This window comes from Hippopotamus amphibius, chromosome 7, assembly GCF_030028045.1.
Source record: "Hippopotamus amphibius kiboko isolate mHipAmp2 chromosome 7, mHipAmp2.hap2, whole genome shotgun sequence".
Lineage (NCBI taxonomy): Eukaryota > Metazoa > Chordata > Mammalia > Artiodactyla > Hippopotamidae > Hippopotamus > Hippopotamus amphibius.
This window is the reverse complement of record NC_080192.1, coordinates 7,505,587-7,533,502: the sequence shown is the minus strand read 5'-3', so window position 1 is coordinate 7,533,502 and position 27,916 is coordinate 7,505,587. Positions and strand designations below refer to the sequence as shown.

At 52.2% G+C, this 27,916-nt stretch overlaps 1 protein-coding gene across 2 annotated transcripts; it reads left to right on the top strand.

Annotated features, from left to right (window-relative positions):
- The first annotated feature begins 2,969 nt into the window (after positions 1-2,969).
- TEF (TEF transcription factor, PAR bZIP family member) lies at positions 2,970-27,100 on the top strand. 2 transcript variants are annotated; one of them, XM_057741814.1, is made up of 4 exons: positions 2,970-3,229; positions 15,998-16,315; positions 21,033-21,253; positions 22,410-27,099. In XM_057741814.1, the coding sequence occupies exons 1-4, from the start codon at positions 3,127-3,129 to the stop codon at positions 22,623-22,625; spliced, it is 858 nt and encodes a 285-aa protein (XP_057597797.1). In that variant the 5' UTR covers positions 2,970-3,126; the 3' UTR covers positions 22,626-27,099. The 2 variants fall into 2 exon arrangements, with proteins under 2 accessions (XP_057597797.1, XP_057597796.1); XM_057741813.1 differs by lacking the exon at positions 2,970-3,229 and adding an exon at positions 12,103-12,781 and having other exon boundaries at positions 22,410-27,100.
- Positions 27,101-27,916: the final 816 nt, after the last annotated feature.

Genomic DNA, 27,916 nt, shown 5'->3' with positions numbered 1-27,916 from the left:
ATAAGCAGTACTTCAGTGAATCTAGTGGACTAAATTCTTAAATTCTCATAAATTCCCCTACATTCTCTTCTAGTTCTCTTTTAGGTCAAGTCGGTAAGCATTAACTGAGCACTCGCCCCATCTCAAATCCTAGGGATACAAGGTTACAGACAAAACGTGGCCTTCCATGAATCCAATCTGCCGGGGGAGATGGCCCCACATGGAAGAGTGTAGGATGATGTGACAGGCACGGTGGTGGGAGACTCCAGGTGCCATGGGAGACACCTCATCCAAGCTGGGGAGCTGGGGAGGGCTTCCTGGAGGAGGTGAACCTGGATTTGAGCCTTAAAAAGACTGTTGTATCGTAATCAATGTGTACTTAACTGTTCTCCATCTTTCCTTTTCTCTCAATTGTATTTCACACATGCATCTCCACACCCTGATGTAACCTCGATCCTTATGTTCAGTGGCTTCATTCATCAGGGTGCCAGGCTGGCTTGGGCAGCCCCTAAGCTCATTTCTGGTCTTTGGTCTTGTGATTAGGGGCCACCCTGAGCACCACCACCACCGTGCTACCCCAGCTCCTCCATACCTCTGGGGAAGCTGCTTCTGACAGGCAGGGGGACGGGCAGAGGCGGAGGTGGGGGCAGCTCTGCGTCTCTCTAGAGAAAGCCTTAGAGGGCTCTACCAGAAACTGCATCCACATATAGCCCCACCAGGGAGCCATCTACAGCAGGCATCAGACCTCTGAGCCAAGAAACCCAAGGAGTACAGGCAATCCCAACACACCTGCCATGGGGGCCCCTCTGGATGTCTCCAAGCTTGTTTGCAGCCGCCCTTCTCCCTACCTCTGCCCTCCCCAGCCGCCTGACCCAGCATCCTGCTGATGTGGCCCCTGTGTGAACCACAGGTGATGCTGCCAGCTGGACACGCTGGCTGCAGAGTGGGAGTGCCGTGTGGACTGACTCAGTGGCATGAAAATTCCCTAAGGGTAGGGACTTGCCTGGCCAGGTCTGTTATTTAGCTTTGAATTCATAACAAGGTCTAGGCTGGTGCCAGGTATGCAGTAGGCAGTTATTCACAGTCTTAGAGGCTTCGTACTTTCATACATTGGAAGGGGTTAGACAAGAGCAAATCTCTGAGAATGAAGTGTCATGGGGCAGGTGGGCGTATTTGAGACACATAGGGGGCTTCCTGTTGCCTCTGAAATCATGCTGTGCGGGCACCTATCCACTCCACCTTTGGGGTAAGCCAGTCTCACACACAAAAGTGTTCTTGGGCCAAGGAATGGCTAATGCACCAGCCCAGCCTCAGCCCCAGTCTGTGAGTCACAGATCAGCTTGGGGCAGCCCACACACCAGGTCCTCCGCAATCTTCACCCCCACCCCCACCCCGGGGGGTCACAGAGGCAAAGGGCACTGGAATGATAAATAAGAAATTAAATCTTGTGAGGAAGGGGAACAGGGAGGAGGGACAGGGATAGAAATGACATTTCTAAAGTAAAGCTTTATCAAAAGTTTTGAGCTTTGAGCTGTATACTGTTTTTTGTATTCAAAAATTGAAATTAGGGCTTCCTAGGTGGCGCAGTGGTTAAGAATCCGCCTGCCAATGCAGAGGTCACGGGTTCGATCCCAGCTCCAGGAAGATCCCACATGTCGCAGAGCAACTAAGCGTGTGTGCCAAAAAAAAAAAAAAAATTGAAATTAATTTTTAATTTGGGAAGAGAACATGGTTTGGGGAGGGCTATTAGGGTGGAAAAGGGGGTAACTGGAGGATAAGCTAGGGGCTATTGGGAAGAGGCGAGGCTAGAAGGCGTCCTGAAGTATTTGCCATTTGTGCAGAATGGAATTTTGGAAAGCAGGGAAGGACTACATAGAAATCAGCTACAGTGCAGGGAACCAAATGCTTATTGCATCCAACCTGGCGTGTCAGAGATAGAACCAGAGCTGAAAGGAAGCTTGGAGGTCACAACATTCAGTGGTTTTGAAAGAAGAGCCAAGCAGCTTACGCGAGATGTCACATCAGTGTGTGGAAAGGCGGAGCCTGGCGCCCCTTCCCCCCCCGCAGCCCCTGCGCTCCCCCTGACCCCAGCCGGCCAAGGCTGGTGTTGGTCTTTGTGGAGAGTGGTATCAGAAACTTGGCTTCAACCACACATTCAAGTAAGTGGCCTGGAGACCACAAAGGCCAGTGTCCTGATGAGAAGGCCGGGGAGGGGACTACAGCAAACAGCTAATTGCCACCAAGGTCCCCAGGCTGGGGCCCAGGCTGGGAAACAGGACATCGTCCAGGACAAGCCTGAGCCAGGTTTGCAGAGCTGCCCCGCTTCAGTGGTGCCCACTCTGCCTGCCCTCCAGCACCTTTCCGCTAGGCACCTGCCTCTTCTCCCCTTCCCCAAAGACCAAAGGAACCCCAGGGCGCAGGTTTGTCACTCCTCTTAGAAGAGCAGGCTTCAGGCGCTGCAGATGGTGTAAAGCCCCAATTATGCACGCCACACGCACACCGTGTGCCTTGCGGGGCACATGTGCATACACAGCATATAGACCAGCATCAAAACACGCCAACAACCCCCTGAGACTCACAAGCCCACAGGTAAGTGCGTGACACCCACTCGAGTGCCTGTGCGTGCCAACACAGTACATCCTTGTGCCAAGCTGCCTGCTGTCGGGGTCTCGGGTCCCAGCCCAGGCTGGTTTCCTCGGCGGGGCTCTGCTCTCCAAGGTGCCCAGCCTCCAGGGCTTCTCTGCCGAGTGGGCCTGAGTCTGCGGTGCACGCTCGCCGTGGGCGGGGAGCCAGTTCACTCTTCTCACCTGGCAGGCCCCGGTTCTGGCTCCCAGCCTGGGGGAGAACTTCCCTTTGCAAAGTTAGATAACACCGGGCTCTCTGTCAGAGGATTGGCGCGGTGGCTCCACGTGCTGAGGCTGGCGTAGGGCCAGGCCCGCCCTGCCAGGCAGCGGGAAGGGAAGGCCTGGCTGCAGCCGGAGCTGGCAGGTGGCCGAGCCGGGGGTGGACGGGCGGGCTGGGGCCCGTGCTGCCCATTGGCTGCCTCAGGCTCCCGCCCCGCCTGCCTCCAGAGCCTGCGGCTCCCCGGCCAGCTCCTGCCTCTCCAGCTGCTTCTAAACTCCCCCAGCCACCACCTCCTGCCGGGCCATGTCGAGCTGCGACCGGATCGGAGTGGCCCCTGCCATGGACATGCCTGAGGTCCTCAAGTCCCTGCTGGAGCACTCTTTGCCTTGGCCAGAGAAGAAGACAGGTAGGAGTGCAGGTGGCCTGCAAAGGCAGGCTGCCCAGGTGCCCGAGGGGTGGGGGCCGCCGCAGGCACAGCGGCCAGACAGGCATCCCCGAGCTAAGGAGGGTCCTCAGCAGGGGTCTGCCCTTGGCCTCTTTCTGGGTGAGGAAGGGCTGGGGTGCAGAGAGGGACACAGTGGGGAGTGCCACAGCCACTCAGGGAATGTCCCCTGGGCCTGCTAGCTTTGGGAATCTGTGGCCAGTGTGTGCTCACTGACAGGTGCCGTGCTCATGAGGGACCAGGACAGGACCAGGACAGGACCAGAGGGCCCTGCTGAGAGAACGCACTGGGTGCCGACTGCTTATTAAGTTCCCTCCCTCTGCATGTTGGGGCGGCAGGGGACTGGCAGAGACTGTAGATTCAGGCAGCCTCCTGTGTCTGAAGAAGAGGCTTTCCTCTGGGTGCCTGCTTCAGCTCCCGCTCGCTGGAGGGCTGCACCCGTGGATGGGATGAAAGCTGTTATGTAACAGGACCACAGGCTGGAAGCCCCGATTCCTAGGATACCGCAGGCAAACATGGGGCGAGGGAGCCAGTGGAGGAGGGTGTGGACCGAGGGGCAGAGCCTGCAGCCAGCACCAGGTGTCTCCTGAGTGCCGCCTGAGAGACCCAGGGCCGGGTGAACTTTGGGGGCCAACATGCTCAGGGCACTCCCTCCTGCCAAATATTTCTCCAAATCTCTTCTGTTCTAAGATGTCAGGTCTCCATTGTTCAAACTCCACAGGCGCCTTTCAAAGAGCCCAGCTGCCCTTGGCTGCCAGAGTCTGACTCAGGCGTCCCAGGTGTCCCCTCAAGGGGCCTTTCTCAGGCCTCTCCCCCACCTGCTGTGCTGGCATCTGATACAACTCACCACCAGGTAGCCCGGCTGTCCATGCAGGACTTCTTTCCACGGGACCCTCAGCCCACTCCCAAACTGGAGCCTGAGCCCCTGCTGGTGCTCCCACACCATAGCCCCTGCCTGACACACCTCGGGGAGCTCAGGAAAGGAGGGTGGCAGGCACTGCCTGAGGGAGGAAGGTGGCTCCCAGAGCTTGGGGCAGGGTCCGCTGCAGGCTCTCTCGTGGAGCTCCAGGCCCAGGCCCCTCAGACCTCACCTGTGGGTAGTCTGTGCCCTTCTGGCACTCAGGACCCCAGCTGCTCACCAAGAGAAGCCCATCTTCTCTCAACTCTCAACTCAGCCTGGCCGATGAGCCACAGCTGACTTTTTCTTGCCATCTCTGAACATCCTGTGTGGGTAGGTGAGGCTGCAAGTCCTTCTAAAAGCTGAGGTGGCGGGCTCCCTTCTTGGTCTGGGCACCCAGGAAAGGTACGGTGGCCCACGTGGCCGAACGCGGGCACAGGGAGCAGCTGGGCTACCGCTGGGTCTGCAGGGACAGCTCCCAGCTGGGCAGGGAAGGGGTCTTGGGGGCAACTCAGGGCACTGCTCCTCAGACCAGGATAACAAGGCCTATGAAGGGTGTCAGCAGCTGCTGGTGGCTGGCCCCCAGCTGGTCCCCAGAGCCCTGCGACAGCTGGAAAGTCCCCATCGCTCACTGTGGATAGTAAAGTCAGGGCCCAGCACCAAGGGGACTCACCCAGGGTCTCAGGCAGAGCTTTGCCAAGAGCTGGCAAACTGACAGAGGACAGTTGGTTCTGGCACAGCTGGGTTGGTCCACGGGGGATGGAACAGAGTCTCAGGCTATGTCCTATCACTTCTCTACATGGTATCTCACTGAGAGTCAGAAGCATGAGACCCTGACAGACTGACAGATGCTGATAGGTGGATAAAATGAGGGGATGAGGGTTGAAGAGTCACAGGGGCCAGTGTACCCCACAAGACCTCACACTTATCACTGCCCCCAACCTGCCATCACCACTTTCCAAAGCTGCCAGACTCTCCAAATCTTTCATAAAAATAAAAGTATCCACCTGAAGGCAATATACCTTGGTGAAGAGAGTACACACACCATCCGAACTAGAATCTCCAGCAGGCACGTAGCAAGTATAGTTGTCCCACGAACAACATGGGGGTCAGGAGCCCAACACCCCCCCCCACAGTTGAAAATCTGCCTATAACTTTACAGTCGGCATCCCTCCCCCAACCTGATCCATGGCTCCACATCCTCGCATTCAACCAACCACAGATCAGATAGTACTGTACGTATTTAGTGGAAAAATCCACCTATAAGTGGACCTGCGCAGTTAAAACCCATGTTGTTCAAGGGTCAACTGTGCATTAAAAGTTCTTGACAAAGTGGCTTCTCCTCTGTGTGCATCCCTCACTCTGGCTTCGGACCCCCGGGGTGAGGACAGCAGAGGCACCCGTAGCCCCCCAGGATTGCTCGCCTTGTGCTTTGGGTTGAGAGGCGTGGGTTTCTCTGGGGGGATGTGGAGATCTGTTTACAAAGTCCCCACTCTCCCTAGCCTGGTGACCATGCTTCAGTTCACAAGGGGGTCACATGCAGAGTACACCTTGGGTTGCGGGAGGGGACGTCAGAGGAGAACCATGCGGAGGGTGAGAACGCGCCCTCACGAGACTCTGCTCTCTCTGCAGCCTCTCCATTTTCTAGTTTCAAAGACGCTCCCTGAGCCCCAAGCTTGGGGCCTCTTGCTCTTGCTGCCATGGGCCTCCCACCGCAGCCTGCGCAGACACCCCCTCCCCTTTCCTGGTTAAGCAGACTTTTTCCAACAGCGCTGAAATCTCGAGACTCCCTGGCTTCAGGCCACAACCACTACCTGATGAGCCCTCACTGTGGGCCCCGCGTTTGACCAGCTTTCTTGAGGGCAGAGAAGTCTATGTCCAGCAAAAGATTAGATCTGTGCCCCAAGCTCTGAGTCAGTTTCCCCTGTCTCCCTAAGGACTGTTCTTCCGGTTCCCATGCCTGCCTGAGGATCCTCTTCCAAGAGGCCATTCTGTTCCAGACTGCTCACTCTCTCACTTTCCTCTTCAGCTTCAGGAAAGACCCTGCTTTTATAAACCACACAGGTAGCTCTTTACACCCTCTCCTTCCCTCACTCTTTGGCTGTGCTCAGACGCTGGCCCCTCATCTTTCTGCCAATTTTGGTCACTCAGGCCTCCTTTTCAGGGAACCATGTAGTGTGAAAACACACCAGAGGTTGAATAAGATCTTCACTTTGAGCTGGGCAGGCAGGTCTCCATGTTAGGAGCTCCTAACTAGAACTGCTGTGGGCCATCCAGTAGGGTATCCTTGACATGTCTCTCTCCATCCCCAGTCTGTGAAAAGAATGCCTGTTTCACAGGCTTGCGGCCAGGATTAAATGAGCTATCCCTTGTGAAAGCATCTGCAAACTGTGAAGGGCCACGCGGTTTTCTCTGTGAAAGGCAAACAGCATCTGGGCCTGGCATTACGTTCCTTCCACGGACATCACATTTGCAATCTGACCCTCACTCCCTCCTTTCCACCCTCCTTTCCATGGATATTCTCCTTGAAAGAAGTGGATGTTGCAAGTTTGTGGGAGCACATGCAGGGCTGTCTCCTTGGAAACACATGCTGAGGCTCCTAGGGGCATGGTGCCATCAGCCCTGCACCAAACAGGACAGCCCAGCTGAGCCAGCCAGAGAAAGGGCTGAAAGATAACAGGCTAGATCTCAGTGGGACTCGCTGGGGCAGAGGCAGGGCTCTGGGTAGCTTCCTCTTGGCAGATTGAGGTGAACAGGCGAGAGAGTGGACTCCGCGCAGCCTGGGCTGTCCTGGGCTTGGCCTCAGTAAAGGTCCATGTGGTCGCCTCCACTCTCAGCTGGGAGAACCAGAGCAAACCCAAGAAATCATGAAGTCTGCTTCCAGGGAAGAAGAGGGAAGACGGGGAAGGGGTCTTCTATGTACTGAACGTGTTAGGTTCTAATCCTCACTACCACCTCTTAAATGGCAAGGAAACGTGCTCAGAGGGACTGGCTACCCTCGGGGCCATTATGCAAGGCCAGCCTCTTCTCCACCCCTGTGTCAGGGGCTCAGCCTTCTCTATCTGTCCCCTCATCCCATCCCCGTCACCAATCAGAGAAAAGTGAGAAACTCATTCTCACTGAGTGCCAGAAACTGCTAGCAGTGTCCAGCTGTGCTCCTTCCAGATGGCTTTTGCATCTTGACGGGCCTGTCCTAAGACTAGGTTGCTAAAGGAATAAATCCTTGTTCTGATGGCCCTGTTTCCCAGGTGTGTGCTTTTACATCACCATCTGTGAAACAGATTTGTAAGGGAGGTGTGATTATCCATTCTACAGAGGAGGAGACTGATGCTCAGAGATGGGAAAGCCACACAGTTGTCGAGGGGCTCCATCCCAGCGTGGCCGGCTTCCAGGCTCCTCCCTACCCACAGGATTCCCCGGAGTCTCTGGAACCATGTCTCAGGGCTGTACCTCTCCAGTCATCCAAACATTCACCATGTTGAGTGCTTGCTACACCCTGGCACAGAGGCGAGTGAGACAAACACTGCCCCTGCTCACCTGCTGTTTGCATTCCAGCGGGGAGACAGTCAGCAATCGGAAGGGCCAGGGCCAGCCTCTCTGAAGGGTGATACTTGAGCCAAGGCCTGGAGGGTGAGGAAGAGCCAGCTACACCAAGAACTTTCAGGCTGGGGGAACAGCACCTACAAAGGCCCTGTCCTGGGGCAAAAAAGACACACGTGCCTGAGGAATAGAAGGCCACTGTGGCTGCAGGAGGTGAATAAGTAGGAAAGAAGGAAGAAGTGAGGTTGGAGAGACCCGCAAATGGGGAGAGCCTGCAGGACCTTGAAGGTCATAAGGAAGAGTGAGGCCATCATCTCTCTGCCCCTGCCACTATTCCTGGGGAAGTGGCAGGTTGGGAGGAATGGGGTGTTTCCAGGACAACTCAACATGGAATTGTAGTAAGAGATAACTTCAGGTCAGCACTTGCTATGCTCCAAATGCTATTCTCAGCAGTGCACCTGAATTGACTCCTTTACTTCTCAGGCTCAAAGAGGTTAAGTAACTCGCCCAAGGTCACACAAGAAGTAGTCAAAGCAGGAATCAGACCTAGATATTCCACCTCCACAGCCCACAGCCTACCACTGCACCAACACAGCCTCTACTGGAGAACCCTTGGCCATCAGAAAGTGGCTGTCGAGACATGGTAGAGCCTGGAGGTGAGGGCTTCTCTCTGGAAATGGCACTCTTGGAGCGGCTCTCCTTCTATAATCCAAACCTGGGCAGTGGAAAAAATGCAATTCAAACAGGAAACTAGTACTCCTGAGAGTACTGAAGAGATGGGCAAGAGTAAGTGAAGGGCCTCCACCCACCACGTCTCCCCTAGAACACACTGAGACCAAGGTACAAACCACAGCCCAGAACTATTCAGCCACAGGAATATGGGCTCAAAAGGAGGCAGTTGTTGGCAAGGCCGGTGCTGATAAGGATGGCTCATGTTTGTTATTCCAGGTTTGATTGTGAATCAAACACAATGACTGTTATTTACTGTTAATAACGTTCCAAATGTATATGACTTGGCTCAGAAAGGTTCTCTTAACCCTCCTCCCAACAACAAAGAGAGCCAACAAATATTTACTGAGTTACTACCCTGAACAGAGCTTTGTACTCTCCTGCATTTGGTAACGCAAAGCAGACAGATAACTGGGCTTTACTGGAGCTCAGTGGAAGCCTTCTCACAGTCCTGCTCTTACAGACCCCAGGCGCACGTCACACTGTGCAGAAAGTCAGAAGACAGAGTCACACTGTCCTGCTAGATGCTGACCATGTGGCCAAAGAGATCATTATGGGGTGTCTGGCCAAAGGCTCCCATGCTGGAGTTTCAGCTCCCCTGAACTTCAAGTTTAAATAATCCAAATTGGTATAGTGGCTTAATGAAAGGCACTTGTTCTGCATATGCTTAACTGAATTAAATTTTTAACTTGGGTTGGTTAGTAAGTCTCTGGAACACTAAAGAGTAGAATGTAAAGCCAGTCCAGCTCTGGAAAATGGGCATTTCACATCCCTTCTGTGCAGTAGCTTAGACTCTAGAATCCACCCACAGCCTTGTTCCCTCACCCAAAATAATCCTACTCCTCACCTGACACAACCTGAATGAAGGGGAAGGGTGGAGGCCCACTCATACACTGTTCATACACTGTTCAGGCTGGCACTTGACATTGCTTCCCACACATAATCCTCATAACCACTCTGTGAGGTAAGCAGGTCCATTTCTGTTTCCAAGAGAAAAATAACTGAGACTTAGGCAGCAGAAGTCACTTGCCCAAGGACAAGTGGCTGGGCAGCTGCTGAGGAGAGACTCTACCCAGGCCTGCCTCCCATCCCCACAAAGTCGCCTCTGCCCCAAGACCACACTTCCCTCAGGAAGTAGCTGCGTTAAAACCCTATTACTGTAGAATACTAAGGTACCACTTAATAGCTTTAAACTCTTAACCATGTAATAACATGTTCTTTTTAGAGAGTTGATTTCTTTGTTGGGCTCACAAACACTATGGAAATTAGCTTATTCTCACAACATTTATTCCTCCACTAACAGAAGGGGCAAGGCTTGCGCTATTATTCCCACTTTACTGATAGGAGACAGAGTTAGAGAGAGGATGCTGTGGCTCTTCTTAGATCAGCCGGAGGATGAAGACAAGAACATAATGGCTCCCGCCTCCAGGATGGTGCTGTTGAATGCTGCCAGGCGGCAGTGTAGCTAACCCCCCAGCCTGCAAGTAAGCACGAGCGAGAACATGTTTATAATGTTCCTGCGGTGGTGTTTGTGACACACCATTTACCCTGTGGTTATCCAGGGGAAAAAACCCTCTCTGGGGAGTGTCAGTACATGAACAGAGGACCAATCAAAACTAAGTTTTAAAGCCCTAACCTGCTTACTGAGCTTCTCACCAGTGCCACTTGCCTGTTAGAACAATTGCTCCAGGCTGGGTGATAAGTGGAGTTGGCACTTTTGCATAATTGTAGTTTAAAAAAATCTAAATCTTTACTCCCTCTCACTACATACCACCTTTGTCATAAACAAATGTTATAACTTTCCACTGCTATGTTACTACAAATCCTCCTCTAATACTTTGAGAATTTTTTTCCCTTCAATAATGTCACATTAGCCACGAAAATATACATTTAGCTAATCCAGCAAGTCTCTCCACGGCCAAACTAGCCACTTTTTAAAAAACTTCATACCTTGAAGTTGACTCATACATTGAATCAATTTCCTTGGATGGTCCTTTGAAATTTGTTTCTAAAAACCTCTAGTTTATCCTAAAGATATCTTAGTTTAGCCACATACAGAATTCCCACTAACAGTAACTCTGTAACACAACAGATGTTCTGTACATGATTTAGCACTTTCACTAAATAGTGACTTGTCCACCATACCTGCCTCTGGCATAATGGACATACCAAGCAGTGGATTTGTACCCTTCAGTGGTAGCAAAGCTATGAAAACGACTGTTTGTTGCAGGTTTGCAATTGTGCATTTTACACCAACTGGCTTATGGAACCCCCACAAGGTCAATCCTGCCCTGTCTCCACCTGACATATAACATAAGGAAAGGTGGCCTGGAGAGATGAAGCAACTGGCTGGAGGTATCAGAGTCAGAAAGTGAGTGAAGTCTAATGAGTGTGGCCCTAAGAACTTGAATTTTGGAGTCAGGCTGCATCACCTGGCCTCGACCACCACCCAGATTTTCTTCAAACCTCTTTTCTTTCCAGGCTTGCTCAGGGGCCCAATCTCTTTCTCCTCCTCAACTCCCAAGTCTGACTGTATCAGCCTGACAAACTTTCAGCTAGCTGGGTGTCGGTCACGGTCACGGTCACGCACGTACCCTATGCACCAAGGACCAGGACCCGGCGCTCTGCCATGCCCCCAGCCCCGCCCCTGGAAGGCGGGAGTCACTGGCCAATACAGGACAAATAAGCCAAAGTCCCTGCCCCCTCAGGGAGGGAGAGTCTAGCATTGTTTGGGTGCAAGGCAGTTGATGATTTGTGCTATAAAGAGGTACCGAGTTCTGGATGCCACTTAGGAGCAGCTTACTAAGAGGCCTCCACATTTGCCTACCCCCTCGCATTTTGTATTTTTACGCGTTTCCTGAGGAACTCCCAGAGAGTATTTGTAAATATTTTGAAAAGAGGTAGTTCTCCCACAAAATGTGTAACCGGTACCCTGTGTAAAGGAATTTTAATTTTTTTTCCCTAGAAAAAAAAAAGGGAAGGTCCTAGAGAGGAACAGAATTTCAGAGCTGTTTAGGACTTGAGAGATTCCCTAGCCCAACCCCTCATTTTTATGGACGAGGAAACAGGCTCAAGTGAAGCAACTGGACTTTCCCAAGGTCACAAGCTAGTAAGTGCGAGGACGGAAGCGTGTACTCCGGCTCTGGCTCAGGGCCGGGCCCTCTCCCTCCACCCGCGGCCTCAAGAATGCTCCCTCCACGCTAGTGTTTATCTGGCCGCCACGCCCGCACCAGAAACCTAGGATTAGTAAGAACCCGACACCCCCTTCGGCGACGGCCAAGCCTGCTCCAACCGTCCCCACCGGCGGGCAGGTCGCCGTCCCCGGCCCTGTCCTCAGCCAACCTCTACGTAGCAGGGGAAGCGGGGTGATGATGGCTGGGCTCTGCGGCCCTGTCCCCCGACCCTGGGCACAGTCCCCGGAACAGAAAAGCCCTTCCCTCCCCGCCGCAACCCCGCACGTGCTGCGCCTCGTGCGCCGCCCAGGGCCCCGCCCCCGCCCTCCATTGGCTGTTCCGCGCCTTCCTCCTCTTCCCCCTCCCCACGCGACTGGACTCGGCGGCGGTTCCACGTGACCCGCGGGGTGGGCGGGGGGGACGGCCGCGCGGCCCCCTCTCTGATAGGCTCCCCCCAGCGCCATGGCCGCTCCAAGCCCCGCCCCCTTCAGAGGCGTGTCCGGAAGGTGGTGAGATTGGGATGCGAGGGAAGGGAGAGCAGTTACCGTGGTCCTAGAGAAGGGCGGGGGTTACGAAGAGGGAGGCGAAAGTGAAACCGCGGGCAGAGGCGAAGGGGCTGTCGCCGAAAAGGGCCTACGACCCGACCCCAGCAAGGGCCAATCAGGTGACACAGAGGCGGACGGGGCGGGGCCTCTGGCCCTGCTCCTCACCTGGCCCCGCACGTGTCTCGTTTACCCTGGCGGCCTAACCAATCACGGCCCGGAAGGCTGCGCCTGCCCCTCTCGAGGGGCGGGCCAATCCAAGGCCGCCATCCGGGGAAGCTGGCCTGGCCTTATGAATAATTAATATGCCAGAGCCTGTCCGCAGGCGGGGTAGGGATGGAGGGAGGCGGGGGGGGTGCCGCTGGGCGCCTGCGCAGTAGCTGCCCGTGTCGGCAGCTGCGGCGGGTCGCACGGCTCTGTCCCATCTCGGGGGGCGGGCGGGGGAGGCGAGGCGCGCGAGCAGAGCGCCGGGGCACGATGTCCGACGCGGGCGGCGGAAAGAAGCCGCCTGTAGAGCCGCAGGTGGGGCCCGGCCCGGGGCCGGGGCGCGCAGCAGGGGAAAGGGGCCTGCCGGGCTCCTTCCCTCTGGTCCTGAAGAAGCTGATGGAGAACCCCCCGCGCGAGGCGCGCCTCGGTGAGGCGGGGGGGGGGTGCTCCGCGCGCGCCTAGGGGCGGGGTTTCTGCAAGGGCGGGGCCTTGCGAGGGCGGGGCCGGGGAGGTCGGAGGTCTGGGTGAAGTGGTCCAGCGGAGGGGGATGGGGCCAGGGATGACGAGAGGCCTGGAGGGCGAGGCAAAGGGGGTGGGGAGAGAAGGTTGGGGAAGAGTTGAGAGAGGTTGGGTCAGGAGGGAGACGGTAGGATGGGGTCGCGGTGAGGAGATTCATTGGGGCTGCCTGGAGCGCGTGCGACTTGTAGGGGTTACTGAGGAGGCTGATGGGGGTCGCAGCAGACACTTAAGTGACGCTCCAGGGTGTCTTCTTTGGGGACGCCTGCATCAGAATCACTTGGGATGCTTGTTTAAAATGCCGATTTCTGGGCCCCACCCTTCACCCACCGAATCTGCGGCTCCTGGGACAGGAATCTGCATTTTAAGGAGCACCCCACCCCACCTCCGTGATTCCAAAGTCCACTAAAGTTTGAGATGCCCTGATATACCGTAGCGACTTGTCTTCGTATATGGCCGTCCCCCCTCCTGGGAGGAGGACCTGTCTTCATCCCTGCGTGTGAGTATCCCCAGGTACTAGCTACTCACTGAAGATTTTCTGGAAATGAGTTTCAGGGCTGCTGCTGAGATGGGGGAGGGGTGTCAGGAGAAGGGATGGGAGGCGTCTTTTGAGGGGGAGGTTGGGGTGAGTCAGGTAGAGGGTCAGAGCAAGGCCACTGAGCCCCTTCACCTGGTTGTTTGGGGTTGACCTAGGCTTTGGGGCCACAGTGGCAGGGCTGGGCTTTGTCTTGTTTCCTAGGCCACGAGATCCCCGGGGCTTAAGTGGAAAGCAGGTTTGGCCTTGTTTTTCGGCCGGGGAACATGAGGTTCAGGGAGCAGGAGGAGTGCCACCTATAGTGGAGTTTTAGTGCACTGAGGTATGCTTTCAATCTGAGAGACTTGAATTTCCAAGAACCACTGGTGTAGTTCAGGGATTTGGGAAGAAATGGGCCTTCTGTGAATTAGCCGTCCTGGGGAATTAATTTTCTTTTTAAAAATGCCATTTCTCTTCCTTTCCTGGGTATGTTCTGAGGTTCCCATTCCTTTGGCTGTCACTGTTGGGTTATAAATAGCTTCAGCACATCAGGTGAGGCCAGGCTGTCTCCTCCTGCTTTGGGACCTCATATGCACAGACCCTTTTGTTTGTTTTTGAGGCAATGCTTTGTTCCAAATCTGGGGCTGAGACAAGCTGCCTCAGGACAGGTGTACACATCTGTCAGGTTCTGTCAGATTACCAAGTACTATCCATCCGTAACAATAATTCTACCTTACATTTGCAGAATGCTCACAAAGCACTTTGACATAATCGTATGTAGTCTTCCACAGCCGTCCTGTAGGGTATTACCCCATTTCTCAGATGAAGAAAGCTGAGGCTCAGAGAGGTGAGAGTGTTTCCTTAAGGCTACATAGCTAGTCCTTACATGTTCTTTACTGTATCACTGGCAACCACTGATGTCAGTCCCTCTGACCTGAGTGATGGGTCTAGTCCTTTATCAATTAAAACTCCATCTTATGAAAACACTGATTAAAAATATGCTTAACTGTTTAAGCCAGATAGAACCTGGAACTTACTGTCACTTGTCTTTCAGTATAGCTCTTTTCCTGTCTCCTCCCTTCTCCTGCCTCCTTTGATCCTCATGACCCCACCCAACATGGGGTCAGTCATTTCTGAACAGAATGTGGAATCAGTATCTCAGGGAAGGAGAATGGGGAGGCCATCTGGCCCACCCAGGCCACCAAAGCTTGACTTTCTTACTTCCCATTTGGTTTTAAACCAAACCCTGGTACAGAGGCAGTTGCAAGAATTCGAGTTAATTTGTATTAGAAGCCATGACCAAATTCTGTTTGTCAAAACCTCTACCTTCTTAACTCACTGGGTGTGTCCATTTTTATTGGACCAACAGACTGCTTTTTGGCTGTCTGTGGTCTGGGAGTCCATGCATGACTGGTTTACTTCCAACATAATCATATTTGATTTCTCTTGTTCATTTCAGAATCCAGAGTTCAAAGTTGTCTCCCTCAATTTGAAAACCCGTTTTGAACTTGTCATGATTTTATCTCCCACTTCCACAATTAGCCTCCCTTGTCACTGATTTCCGTCCAACTTTGTCACATTTTTCTCTTGTATTTTTCTTAATTTACCCTCTCTTGGATATCCACGTGCATAATTTTGGGGCTGAGACGATTAGGTGGGATCCCATCCCCACTGATTATCTTTGCTTTGAATGGGAGCGAGCTTTCTTCTACAGCTCCACTGCTCTCTTCCTTCCCAGAAAACCTGCTATAAGTCTCCTCTGCTTATTCAGGGAGAGAAGTCTCTTGAAATGGTTCCTCTGAGAAAGGTCCTGAAAAGACAGCTCCAGACCCTCTGTATTTAATAAACCTGAAAGGAGTCTGTTTACAAACCCAGCCTTCTTCATTCAGTATACACATCTTCCTGTGGCCCACTGTCTGCCTGCTTCTCTATTGGTCCCCGAGATCTAGGAATGAATCAGACACAACTCCTGCCCTGAACGAGCTCACTGTAATAATGAGTGCCTGCTGTGTGCCAGGAGCTCTACAAGACACTTTCACATGTTACCTCTGATCTTCACCGAAGAGACAGCTTTATCCTTATTTACAGTGGAGGACACTGAGGCTGGGAGAGGTTAAGTAACATGGCTAAAGTCACACATCACTGCAGTGTATGGCAGAGCTGGGATTCAAGCCCCAGTTTGGATTGCTGTGTAAAGGTGCAGCTGAGGGGACAGGACAGGAGAACACAAAAGTTCTTGGCCTGAGGAATCAGCCGTTTCCTAAGAGATCAGGAAGGGTCAGAAACTCCATCTCCTCCCTGTCGTCTGTCTCCAGCAGATGCTAGTCCCACAGCCCGTTCTAAATTAACCCTGGGACTACATCAGGCCTCAGAGCTTATGGAGCGTGTCCTAGGAAACCCAGGCATGGATGAGGGTGTGAGGCCGCCTCTAAAGGAGACCACTGGTCCTGGTTCAAGCACCATGTTGTAACTGGAGAATGGAGTGGGCTCTTGAAATGCAGGGGTGGGTCACGGCTCTGAGAGAGGTGGTCCGCCCTGTGAGGCTCACTGCTCACCTCCTGGGCTTGAGTTACCCTCTCGAGTGATGTCTCATCACAGATTCTGTGTCTGCAGATAAAGAAAAGGGGAAGGAAAAGCTGGAGGAAGACGAGGCTGCAGCAGCCAGCACCATGGCCGTCTCAGCCTCCCTCATGCCACCCATCTGGGACAAGACCATCCCGTATGATGGCGAGTCTTTCCACCTGGAGTACATGGACCTGGACGAGTTCCTGCTGGAGAATGGCATCCCTGCCAGCCCCACCCACCTGGCCCAGAACCTGCTGCTGCCTGTGGCCGAGCTAGAAGGGAAGGAGTCGGCCAGCTCCTCCACGGCATCCCCACCATCCTCCTCCACCGCTGTCTTTCAGCCCTCAGAAACCGTGTCTAGCACAGGTTGGTGATGGGCCTTCAGGCAGGGCCACCTGCCACATCCAAGGAAATCTGCTTCCCACTGAGGGCTGCTTGGGTCCACACACTAGTGAGCGCCTTCTCTCAGGGGAGGTCCCGGTGGGCCTGCAGTGAGCAGAAACCCTGTGCTCCACACCCTTTAGCATAATCCCCCAAGGCTGGACATAAAAATGGCAGTCATCTCAGCGGCAGCCGGAGCCTTTCTGTTGGTTGGTCACTGCAAATGGTCAGTCCAGTGGAGTGAGCCCTCCCAGTCGGAGGCTTTGCAGGATAGAAATCCATTCTGCATTTCCTCAGTGCTGCTCTTTACCCCCACGTGCACTTTGCCACAGATTATTGGGAAGCTCAGGCAATAATAATAATAACAACAACAGCTAACATTTATAATATCTAGCACTTACTCTGTGCCAGGCTTTAACACATAATTCTCACAAAAACCTCCTTATAAGATTGATACTGTTATCCCCATTTTATAAGTGAGGAAACTGAGAAGTTAGGTAACTTGCTCATGGTAACATCTGGTAGGAAGTGGAGGCAGCACCTGAACCCAGGATGTCTGACTGTTTATCCAGGTACTGCTCAGGTGCTGGCACGAAGACGGCGTTTCTGCTGCCAGGACAAATACCATCTTTGGGATTCCTCCTTCATCCTCTTGTCATTTTTCTGTTTTGCCTCAAGGTCAGTTGGCTGCTTTTCATGCCCCTGGATCATGAACCCACCAGAGGAGGCTTGGCCCCTGTTTCAGGGGCTCTGCAAAGCTTTCTGCAGGCTCAGTTCAAGGCATATAGGCTGACGGCTCCCGGGAAAGACCCCAGGAGCTGGTGTGGAACCCAGGGAACCTGCACCCGAGGAATTCTCATGCTCTGTTTTTTTTTCTTTTTATTATGGAAAAATGTTCAAATACAAAAGTAAAGGGCTGCCATAATGAACTTCCAGTAACCATCACTCAGCTTCCATAATAATTAACTCGTAACCAATCTTGTTTTCTATAACCTCCTGTGTTCCCCTAACCTGATTATTTTCATTCAAAACCTAGGTATTATATGATTTCATCCAGAAATATTTCAATATGTATATTAACTATAAGGGCTCTTTTAAAAAACAGAACAAAAATACCAATTAAACATCTGAAATTGACAATAAATCCATCAGCATTCAAATTTCCAAAAAGTTGTCTCATAAATGTTATTGTTTTACAGTTCATGTGAATCAGGAGCCAAACAAGACCGTTGTTTCAGTTAGTTACGTCTCTTAAATCTCTTGTAATCTGTGGGGTCCCCTCTCCTTTTTATTTCTTTGCAGTTTATTTGTTGAAGAAGCTGAACTGTTTGTCTTGTAGAGTATTGCACATGCTAGATATTTCTGACTATATCTCTATACTGCCTTTTAACTTGTTTCTCTGCCCATTTCTTTCCTATAAACCGTTCAGCTTTAGAGGCTTCAGCCAATTCCAGCCAAGTTCTTGTTTGAAGGCAGCTCGTTTTTGTACTGGTCAGGTTGTCCTGAAAGGCTGGTTCCACATGCAGGTGGGAGACAGAGCCAGAAATGAGCCCCCTTCTCACACCTTAGACTACCTGGGTGGCATTCGCCTTTGATTTTGTTTTGAAGTAAACCTTCTTAATGAAGTATGGCATCCAGCTGTGCCCAGGTCATAGGCATGCCACTCGATGAATCTTCACAGAGTGAACCCAGCCACGTAACTACCACCCAGATCAGGATAGACAACACCATGGGTGTCCCCAGAGTGCCCCGTGACCCCACTCAGTCCTTGTTCCCAAGACACAATCACTGTCCTTATTTCCATCACCAAAGATTCATTTTGCTAAAGTTAAATGTTCTATGAATGGAACTGTATATTATGTTGTCTTCCTTTTTTAAACAATCATAAGTTAATTACATTTATACTCTCACATTTATAGCTTCCTATAGCTAGCTTTATAGTAACATATAAATCATGTAGGCATCAGTAACTAACAAAATAGATTTACAGAACATACTTTTGGAATACTCCTGTGACAGAAAAATCACAATACAGATGAAGTGAGATTTGTATTGAAGAGGTGCACACATAGTAGAAATGAAAGAGCTCATTAACTTTTCAGTTCCTTCTGTGGAAAAGACATAAGTAGTATGTATTCTTCTGTGTCTGGCTTCTTTCCTCAACTCCGTTTGTGAAAATCATCCACGTTGATGCTGGTAGCAGAACTTCATTCATTTTCATTGCTGAATGGTACTCGGTGTTTTATTGCACAACCACCCCACAGTTCATCCACTCTTCAGCTGATGGACACACAAGCTGTTTCTGGTCTGGTGTTATGCGTAGCACTGCCGTGAACATTTGTATGCGAGTCTCTGGTACATATCTTATACATTTCTGTTGGGCGTTTACCAAGGAGTGGAGTGGATGGGTCATTGGACATGGACCCAGTCAGCTTTTGTAGATGTTGCCAAATAGTGTACAAGGTGGCTGTACCCTGCCATACTCCCACTGTACACTGGTATGCTCCCACCAGCAGGACAGGGGAGGTCTAGTCGCCAGCCTTTGGTACCTTGGCTATTTGTTGTTTATTCCTGTGGTTACCACATAGGTCCCTGGTCATTCACTCCTCTGACACTCAGCCCTGTTTGGAAGTAACCGCTCTGATGGGATACAATTAGTTTCTGTGCGTGATCCAGTTAAAACCTACATCTGATCACATCACAGAACCCTCCAGTGACTTCTTTCATCTCAGGGTGAAAGTCAAAGTCAGTGGCACTCTTGACCTTTAGACCAGGTAATTTTTCTGTTGTGGTTGGGGGAGGGACCCTCCGGTGCACTACAGCATGTTTAGTGGCTTCCTTGGCTTCTACCCACTAGATGCCAGTAGAACACACACCCCCATCCTAACATGATCACATATCCCCTGCAGATTAAAACTGTCCCCTGTCGAGAAGCCCTGCCTTATTGGGATTAAAGGCCCTATGTTTTCTGTTCTGGACCTGTCCTCTCATTCACTCACTCCAGCCACATTGGCTTCCTCTGCTCTTCCTTGAGTATCCCAGTGCTTGCCTGTGCACAGACCATGCACTTGGTGTGCACTCTTTCTGAAATGTTCTCCCAAATATCCACATGGTATCTAATACTTTTATATAGATATTTGTGATTAATCTTGTGTAATGTTGGCCTTCCCCACTAGAACAACATTCCAGGAAGGCGAGGATTTGTACTTGTTTTGTTCACTGCTTTGTCTTTGCCAAGACAGTCCCTGGCATGTAGTTGATGTTCAGTAAGTATCTATTGACTGACTAATCATTTTGTGTACTCCTATCAGTAGCATTGAATAAGTAGGCCAAAGGTATAGATTTTTTTTTTTAGAACTTTTATTGAGATATAATTTGACATACAATAAAGTGTACAATTTGATTTTTTTTTTCTTATTAGTAATGTATATATGGTAATCCCAATCTCCCAATTCATCCTACCCCAACCCTTCCCCTCCCCCCCCCCCCCCCCCCGCTTTCCCCACTTGGTGTCCATATATTTGTTCTCTACTTCTGTGTCTATTTCTGCCTTGCAAACCAGTTGGTCTGTACCATTTTTCTATATTCTGCATATATGTGTTAATATATGATATTTGTTTTTCTCTTTCTGACTCACTTCACTCTGTATGACAGTCTCTAGGTACCTCCATGTCTCTACAGATGTCCCAATTTTGTTCCTTTTTACAGCTGAGTAATATTCCATTGTGTATATGTACCACATCTTCCTTACCCATTCATCTGTTGATGGACATTTAGGTTACTTCCATGACCTGGCTATTGTAAATAGTGCTGCAGTGAACATTGGGGTAGATTTTTAAATAACTTATCTCTAATAACACATAAACTTTGAACAGGTTTTTGTTTGTTTTGTTGTTGTTGGTCGTTTGTTTTTATTTTGGGGCTGCTCTGCACAGCTTATATAGGATCTTAGTTCCTGGCCAGGGGTCCATGCAGTGGAAGCATGGAGTCCCAGCCACTGGACCACCCAACACATACTTTTGAATTCTGGAAGTTCCTTTAATCCAGTGTTCACTATAAAGCCGCCGCCAGGTAGGGTGGAGAGGAACAAGAATTCAGAGTCAGCCAGGCCCAGATTTAATTTTAGTTCAGTTGTTTACCATCCAGGTAACCCTGGGAAAACCATGTCATTTCTGAGCCTTGGTTTCCTCATCTGTAAAATAAGGTTAACACCCATCTCCCTTTCAGAGTTGTTATAAGACTAGATGATTCCTCTCAGGGGATTCAGAAATGGAAGCCATTTTGTTATTCAGTCTGTGTCCCTAACCCATCATAGTTCCTGGTGAGATTCAGCTGTTTCTCATTACTTGAGAACTTGAAACCACAGGGAGTTAAGGGGGTATAATGATTTAATGTTTTGCTTAACATTTCTGGGGGGGAAGAAAGGGAAAATCGGAAAATCTTGCCTTTTTTTGAGGGCCTCTGTTTCCTTTTGAGCGTTTTGTTCCTAAAGGGAAGAATTCTTTCCATGTTTGCATTGTTGAATTAAATCACATATGCCAGTTTGGCTTGGGGGCTGGTGCTGTTGTAGGTTTTCTTCCCTCCAAGCGGCAGTGGCTTGTGCTACCTTCAGATTCAAGCAGGTGTCTGGGTGTGTGACGTGAGTCTTGGCTGTCCAGTGAATCCAGGCTGTTTGGGGACCACCTGCCTCTGTGTCTTTCAGAATCCTCCCTGGAAAAGGAGAGGGAGACTCCCAGTCCCATAGACCCCAACTGCGTGGAGGTGGATGTGAACTTCAATCCTGACCCTGCCGACCTGGTCCTCTCCAGTGTGCCGGGCGGGGAGCTGTTCAACCCTCGGAAGCACAAGTTTGCAGAGGAGGACCTGAAGCCCCAGCCCATGATCAAAAAGGCCAAGAAGGTCTTTGTCCCTGATGAGCAGAAGGTAACCTGGTATATCCGCTGTAGTGAAGGCACAGGAGCCAAGGGACTGTGCTTCCTCACGGTTGATTTGACCTGGAGGACCCTCCCCCCTTGTGGACACATGTAGAAGGCCACAAGTTCAGAGCTTAGCGCCACCTCCTGCAGCAATTGGGAGAAAGAAAGGGAGTTGGGTGGTGTCTGGCCCCAGCCGGACTCCCCGCAGCTTCTCTCTTTTCTTCCTGGCAGCCGACTGTGCTGATGCTCCCACTGCCCTGGCTTCAGTCCAGTGTTCGGCCTGGAGCTCACTAGGCCACAGAAACAGGGACGAACAAGCCCTCGCTTTGAAGGACAAAAGATGGTTGTATATTGCCATTGAGGATGGCCTCAGGGATGAGCAAGCAGCCTTCAAGCTGATGGTTTTGTAGGGACTGGGAGCAGGGAGAGAGAGAGGAGGATTTTGCAGTCTCCCCTTCTGGCGGGTGAAAATCTCATAAGAAGGACTTTTCATCTAAGCTTTGGAGTCAGGCAGATCTCAAGTTCCTTATTTGTAAAATGGGAATAACCATACCTGCCTCTTGAGAGGTTTCTGAGGCTTTAATAATAATAACAATGAAAATGGGAAACCTTTATGTGGTCCTTACATAAAGCCAGGCACTGGTATAAGCACCTGGTACATGTTAACTCATCTAACCCTCAAACAACGCTGTGAGGTAGTTACTGTAATTATCCACCGTTGTAGAGATGAGGGGCAAGACATTGAGAGCTTAAAGGACTCGCACGGTTCCACTGCTAGGAGGTGGCAAAACCAAGATGTGACCGCAGGGGACAGGACCCAGGGTGCAGGCCCTTAGCCACAGCCAGAGTGCTTAGGTGAGGCAGGGGTACAGGCAGTGCTTTATGTTGGAGCAGCACAGAGCAGACCACCAGTAAGTGGAGCGCCCTTCCTTCCACCAGGGAGCCCGCCAAAGGCTTGCATTCTCCGTCCGCCTCCCAGGGAAGGGGCGGGACCCCTTGGTGTCCTGGGCACATGCAGCTCCTTCCCTGGGGTCCCAGCTCACGTTCCGGCTGCACCACGTGCGTTATAAGAGGAATCAGGGGTGTGAAGTGCTGGCAGGAGGGGAAGCTTGGGTTCCCTCATGGGAAAGGGGGAGAGACCCACAAAGGACCCTTCCCGACAGGATGAAAAGTACTGGACGAGACGCAAGAAGAACAACGTGGCTGCCAAGCGGTCCCGGGACGCCCGGCGCCTGAAGGAGAACCAGATCACCATTCGGGCGGCCTTCCTGGAGAAGGAGAACACGGCCCTGCGGACGGAGGTGGCGGAGCTGCGCAAGGAGGTGGGCAAGTGCAAGACCATCGTGTCCAAGTACGAGACCAAGTACGGGCCCTTGTAACCCGCACCCCCACCTCAGACCTCTGCCTGGGGCCCCCGAAACCCACCCCTGCGTGGACACTTATGACTCGTCGTGGGTGCATGGCGGTGCACCTGCCCCGGGAGCCTCCACGTTCAAGCTTCATCATCACACAGCCAGCACGGCTTCCCCAGGGGCCAGCCTCCTCCCTGGCGGGACGTGAGAGGATCTCGAGGTGGTGAATCAGCCTTAGCCTGTGTTCTTGGCTGTCTCGGTTGGACCGGAAGGGGACCTCTGGAGCACGGGCTCTTCTTTCCCAGGGTGCCCAGGTTGCCCTGACTCTCTGCTTCTCCAGCCCGGGCCTCCAGGCCTGTCTCTGCAGAATGAGTCATGATGGCTGTCGCCCTTACATCTTCTCAGGTAGCAGGGCGCATTTCTAGGCAGGGCGGGTCTGTCGTCCTCCCCAGAAAGTCTTGGAGAGAAATATCCATTCCCATCTTCCTCAAAGGTAGAAAGACACGCCAGTTCCTCTGTAGTGTCTGCGGGGTGCCAGGCCACAGTGGCGGGGTCTCTGCACAGCCTGGGACGGGCTTTGCACCTGGGCGTGCGGCAGAAGTGCACCCAACCGTTCTTGGCTCCCTCACCCCTTTTCTCTGTGGCTCCGAGGCCTGGAAGGAGGAGGCCCTGGTGAGAGGCTCCCTCTGCGTTCCATCCGCCACTGGGGAGAGACTCCCAGGGCAGTGGTCTCCGAGTCCTGGTCACCGTGCACATCTCCTCTTCTCCTGGTCACTTATGGAGGCCGCCTGAGTCAAATTTGTCCCACCGGACTGGGCCTCTGGGCCTGCTGTTTCTTTTCACCCAGTGACCAAGCTCAGATGTTGGATTTATAAGGAAAAGTCTCCTCGTCCAGGAAGCTTAACTTCCTGGAGCTGGGATGCACCTTCTGCATGGTGTTTAGAAAACCCAGCCTCCGCAGCCCCTCAGGTGGGGGGCGGAGAGCTGGGGCGTGTTTCTCGAGAAGCTCCTTTCTTTCTTGCTCTGCTTTCCCGTGTGGGGCAGGCCCAGGTGCGCTCTCCCTGGAAAGCAGAAGAGGGCTTCCCGGTTCTTGCTTCAGGATTCACCCCGTGCCAGCGGCCTGAGGGTGTCACCGGCAGGGCATCTGGTCACCTGGTTGCAGCACAGCTCTTTTGGAATAGCAGGCTCTTGGGACATTTACATAGGCTAGAGTCCCCTCGATCTGGGTCCCAGGAGACAGCCACCCACGCAGGCCTGGACGTGGCGTGGTATGGAGGGGTCCAGCTCACAGCTGCTCCTTTGTCTTGTGTCCCGCTGGACCCGTCCTTTGGCTCTGCCCGGAAGATTCGTTAAGGAGATTTGTGGAACGCTCTGGGTGCTGCAGTCAGCTGGGGCTCCTGGAGATGGGTGGATTTATTAGCTCAGGGCAGGCAGCCTGTGGTCAGGGGGGTCAGAGGTGACAGGAACACTTTGTCATGTTCACCACTGGCTTTATTTAAAGTGGTGGCTCGGAGTCCTGGGCCTTGACCCCTAAAGACTTTTCATAACAGATATTAAGAGCAGGGGAAGCCATCCACTGGCCATGGACCACACCCCAGGGGAATGCTGTGGCTCTCCAGGGACCTGCACACCCGTCTCTCTGGAGGACTTGACAAGGGTCCCTGAGGCCGAGGGACATCAGTGCCCTCCCTGCAGGCCCCTGACTTTTACTTTGTGGTTCTATGAAAACCATGTTCACACTTTTCACTCTATTGTAACCACAACAGGGCAGTTGCATCCGGCATGTCAGTGTCCTGCCCTGGGCAGCTCGCCCGCCCGGGCACTCTCCCTCTGGTCTGGCCACCCACCAAGAGGGCACTTCTCATTTTGTTATTGGTAGAAGAGCCGCCAGCTTAAAAGCTCTTCATTTTCTTTGGCCAGAAAGTGTATGGTTTGTGTTTTTTCAGTTTTTTTCCCTAAGGGATGGACATTTAGTCTCTGGATGGAGTCCACTTTCTTACCCCAGTGGGTGGGATGATGGCCTGATGTCTCTTCTCTTTGTCCCACCTTCTGCCTGTCCGGTGCCCTCCCCTTCTACCCTTGCCCCCAGGCAGTGGGTGTCTGGTTCCTTCCCAAAGTGCTTACTTGGAAACAGCGTGGCTGCTGGCCTCTTTTAGAAGCGCCCCTTTGAGTCAGGAGCCTGGCAGGGACAGGAAGGAGATGTCCGTGGAGGTTGACATTTTGGGGAAAAGTGTGCTCAGGTCAGCATGTCTTCTTCCCAGGCCTAAGGACCAAGTCCTTGCAAGAGGAGAGGGTTGTGCCCACTCAGTTTCCCTTGTGGAGTTGGGAGTCTCCTTGACTCCCTGCTGAACCCTCTCCATCTTAAGGCCAACAGCCAAAGACTGAGTCTTCTGTGCTCAGATCTTTGACATCTTCTCAAAAGCACTGGAGACTAGAGATGCCAATATAAGTGGCTTTCTACAGGCTTGCAGTGTGCCAGGAAGTGCCATCCCTTCCTAAATGCCCTGTCTTCAGCCTCATTGCAACCTCAGAACAGACAAATCATGAATGAGCTAGAATGTTGCAAGAATATGCATATAACAAATGTATATCTAGATACAGAAATATATATATTTAGAGAGGGAGCTTTCATGATGGCCAGCAGCCTTGTGGAGGATCTGGGTAACTCTTACCCTTGCCAGAAGGAAAGGGGTTGCCTGTCTGGGTCCTGAGGTTGGGGAAGGCACTTAGCAGTGAACCCTGACTCTGGGTAAGCATCACCCTGGTGAGGGCTCCTGCTGTGGGCCTGGCGGGCAGCTCCTGCAGTCCTCCAGCTTGAGGTGGGGTGGCAGGCATGGGGGCCCGCAGAAAAGGGCCCCTTCATGCTGGGCAGCTCTCCATCCAGGGCCCTGGGAGCAAAGGGCTGAAAGCCCCTGGTTTTCATGGCAAAGCCCCACCCCAGAGCTCCTTTAACATCTGTTAATTAAGTGCAATAAATTTTTCTAGAAAATGGCAAAGATGACTTCCAGGTGGATATTGCTGTCTTACAGTGTTGGGGATGCCAGAACACCACTTGGTTTTATTTTTCTAAGTGCATGTGATGTGATAGAGTGTGTGGGCCTCTGTGTCCTCCCCTGGGAGCTGGCATTCCAGCAGGCCCCTCTCTCCTTTACCTTTGTTGGGGGAGGAGGCAAGGAGCAAACCCCTTCTTCCCAGCCAGCGAGGGCAGAAGCAGAGCGGAGCCCACTGGCCTGATATGCGTGTGCGTGCGAGTGTGCCCCTGCTGGTGGGCGGGAGTGACAAGGTGGGAGGGAGGCCGGGAATGTATCCTTTTCAAATGAAATTAAATATTTTGAGACGAGAATTGTGGGGCTGTCTTTTCTGTCCTCCTCCCCACTTCAAGGCCAAGTCACATAACCACTCAGTGCCTCAGTTTCCTCGTCTGTCAGACAGAAGTAATTTCTGGCCCCTCACCTCACAGTTTACTGAGGAAGGACAAATACCCAGCCCCAAGCAGTTAGAACAGATGAAAGTGCTACACAACTGGTAGAAAGACAGGGAACTGCTCATGAAAAGTGTCCCCAAACAGGGAACCCTCAATGGGAATGTGGAAAAGGTGCTGGTAGTGGGATTCTAGAGGTTTTCCTTTTTCCCTTTGGCCAAATTTTGTCTACAGCCATGAGACTATCACAGTTAAGAGACAAGGTTAGGGACTTCCCTGGTGGTCCAGTGGTTAAAACTCCGTGCTTCCACTGTAGGGGGTGCAGTTTCCATCCCTGGGATCCTTGGTTGGTTATACACAAGGGTGCAGCTGTTTGCTGGGCATCAGAACGCTGAATCGCTCAGTGTTGGTGTCTCTAGGTCCTCTGCTCAGGACAGGCCCAGCCTCCTAGGGTGAGGGCAGAATAGGGTGCCCCACCCTCGGCAGTGCCCACTGCAAATTCCACCCCCTTCCTGCATCTCCACCTACTCTTCACGCTGCTTCCACTCCCTCTGTGTGTGCATGTGTGGAGCTGGTGCTGCCCACTTCCTCAGTGAGGTCCGGGGCTGCTTGTGTGCAACCGTGGCTATTCTCTCCTGCTTCCCGTGCTGCGTGTTGTTAATGCTCAGGGTTCCTGTGGTTGGAGGGACTAGGAACCATTTTGTTTCTAAGGCGAAAAACATGCATTTGGAGTTTGGAGACAGGCTGGCAAGGTAGACTTTATTTAAATGGCCATTTTACAAATAAACATTGAAGCTCAGAAGAGCAAAGTGATAAATGCCCCAAACCAAAGCAGCAGGGCTGAAATTCAAACCCAGGGTGGGTTTCAACTTTTCAAATTCAAATTCCCAGACTGTTCTTGGCCTTGGGCTCAGGGCAGGGTCGCACACTCCATCTTTTCACTGACTTCACCCTTGGATCTTCCCGTTCCTGACAGCTTGCAGAGCCTTCCAGTTCAGCCTCCCCCTCATCCCTGCTCCCAGCATCCTGAGCACCTACCTCCCACACTCCTAGGCCAGGGCTGGGTGCTAGAGGCACTCTTATTTAGACTTCACAGAGGGGATGTTGTTACCCCCTTGTACAGAGGGGGAAACCAAAGTTTAGAGAAACTTCACTGAACAAATATTTATTAAATGTCTATTTTGTGTCAGCCCTGCCTCTAGCCTTCACAATCTTCTTGAAAAGACAAACATTACACGGATAAAAACAGGAGAATGACAGATTGTGGTAAGTGGTGTGGCTGAGAAGATTGGGGATCTGGGAGAGACCGTCTATACTGGAGGGGTCGGAGAAGACCTCTTTGTGGGTGGCATTTAACTGAGACCAGAGGATGAATGGCTGTGACTTGCCCCCGAGGCTCCCACACGAGTTGGGCACAGAGTCAAATCCTCAGGCAGCTTCTGACCCCATCCACACCCCTCAGTTCACCAGGCAGACGTGACCTGACCAGCTGGCCAAAAAGGGTGGGCACAGGAAAGCAGTTATGAGAGGACCCAGGGTGCACGGAACCCCGACACCCCAGCTTCCTGTCCCTGAGGTTGGGAATAAGATGCCAAGAAGCCCGGGAAGGCAGATGTAACTCAAACAGGACCTTTGGCCCAGGGGTCAAATCTTCAGGCAAAGGCCTCGTGCAGGCCCTGCCCCATCCCCTGAGCCACTTCGTGGTCTCCAGGGGCTGCTACAGTGAATGTGTGACCCAGCTGGGCCTATGAGGCCCTTCCCTGAGATTTGTGAACTTGAGATCTGTTTCTCTCTGGAGATGTCCTGTTGTAACCCACTGTGTTTTCTGCTCTGCATGCACATGCTCTCACCCACAGCAGAGATTTGTGCGCCCACGGGAAGCAAAGGGGCTGTGGGC

Bases quoted from the DNA above. Each gene is read 5' to 3' on its own strand.
- TEF (XM_057741813.1), top strand. From the start codon at position 12,484: ATGGAGGGAGGCGGGGGGGGTGCCGCTGGGCGCCTGCGCAGTAGCTGC. The intron at 12,782-15,997 runs GTGAGGCGGGGG...CTGTGTCTGCAG, and splicing joins CCCGCGCGAGGCGCGCCTCG to ATAAAGAAAAGGGGAAGGAA. The intron at 16,316-21,032 runs GTTGGTGATGGG...TGTGTCTTTCAG, and splicing joins AGAAACCGTGTCTAGCACAG to AATCCTCCCTGGAAAAGGAG.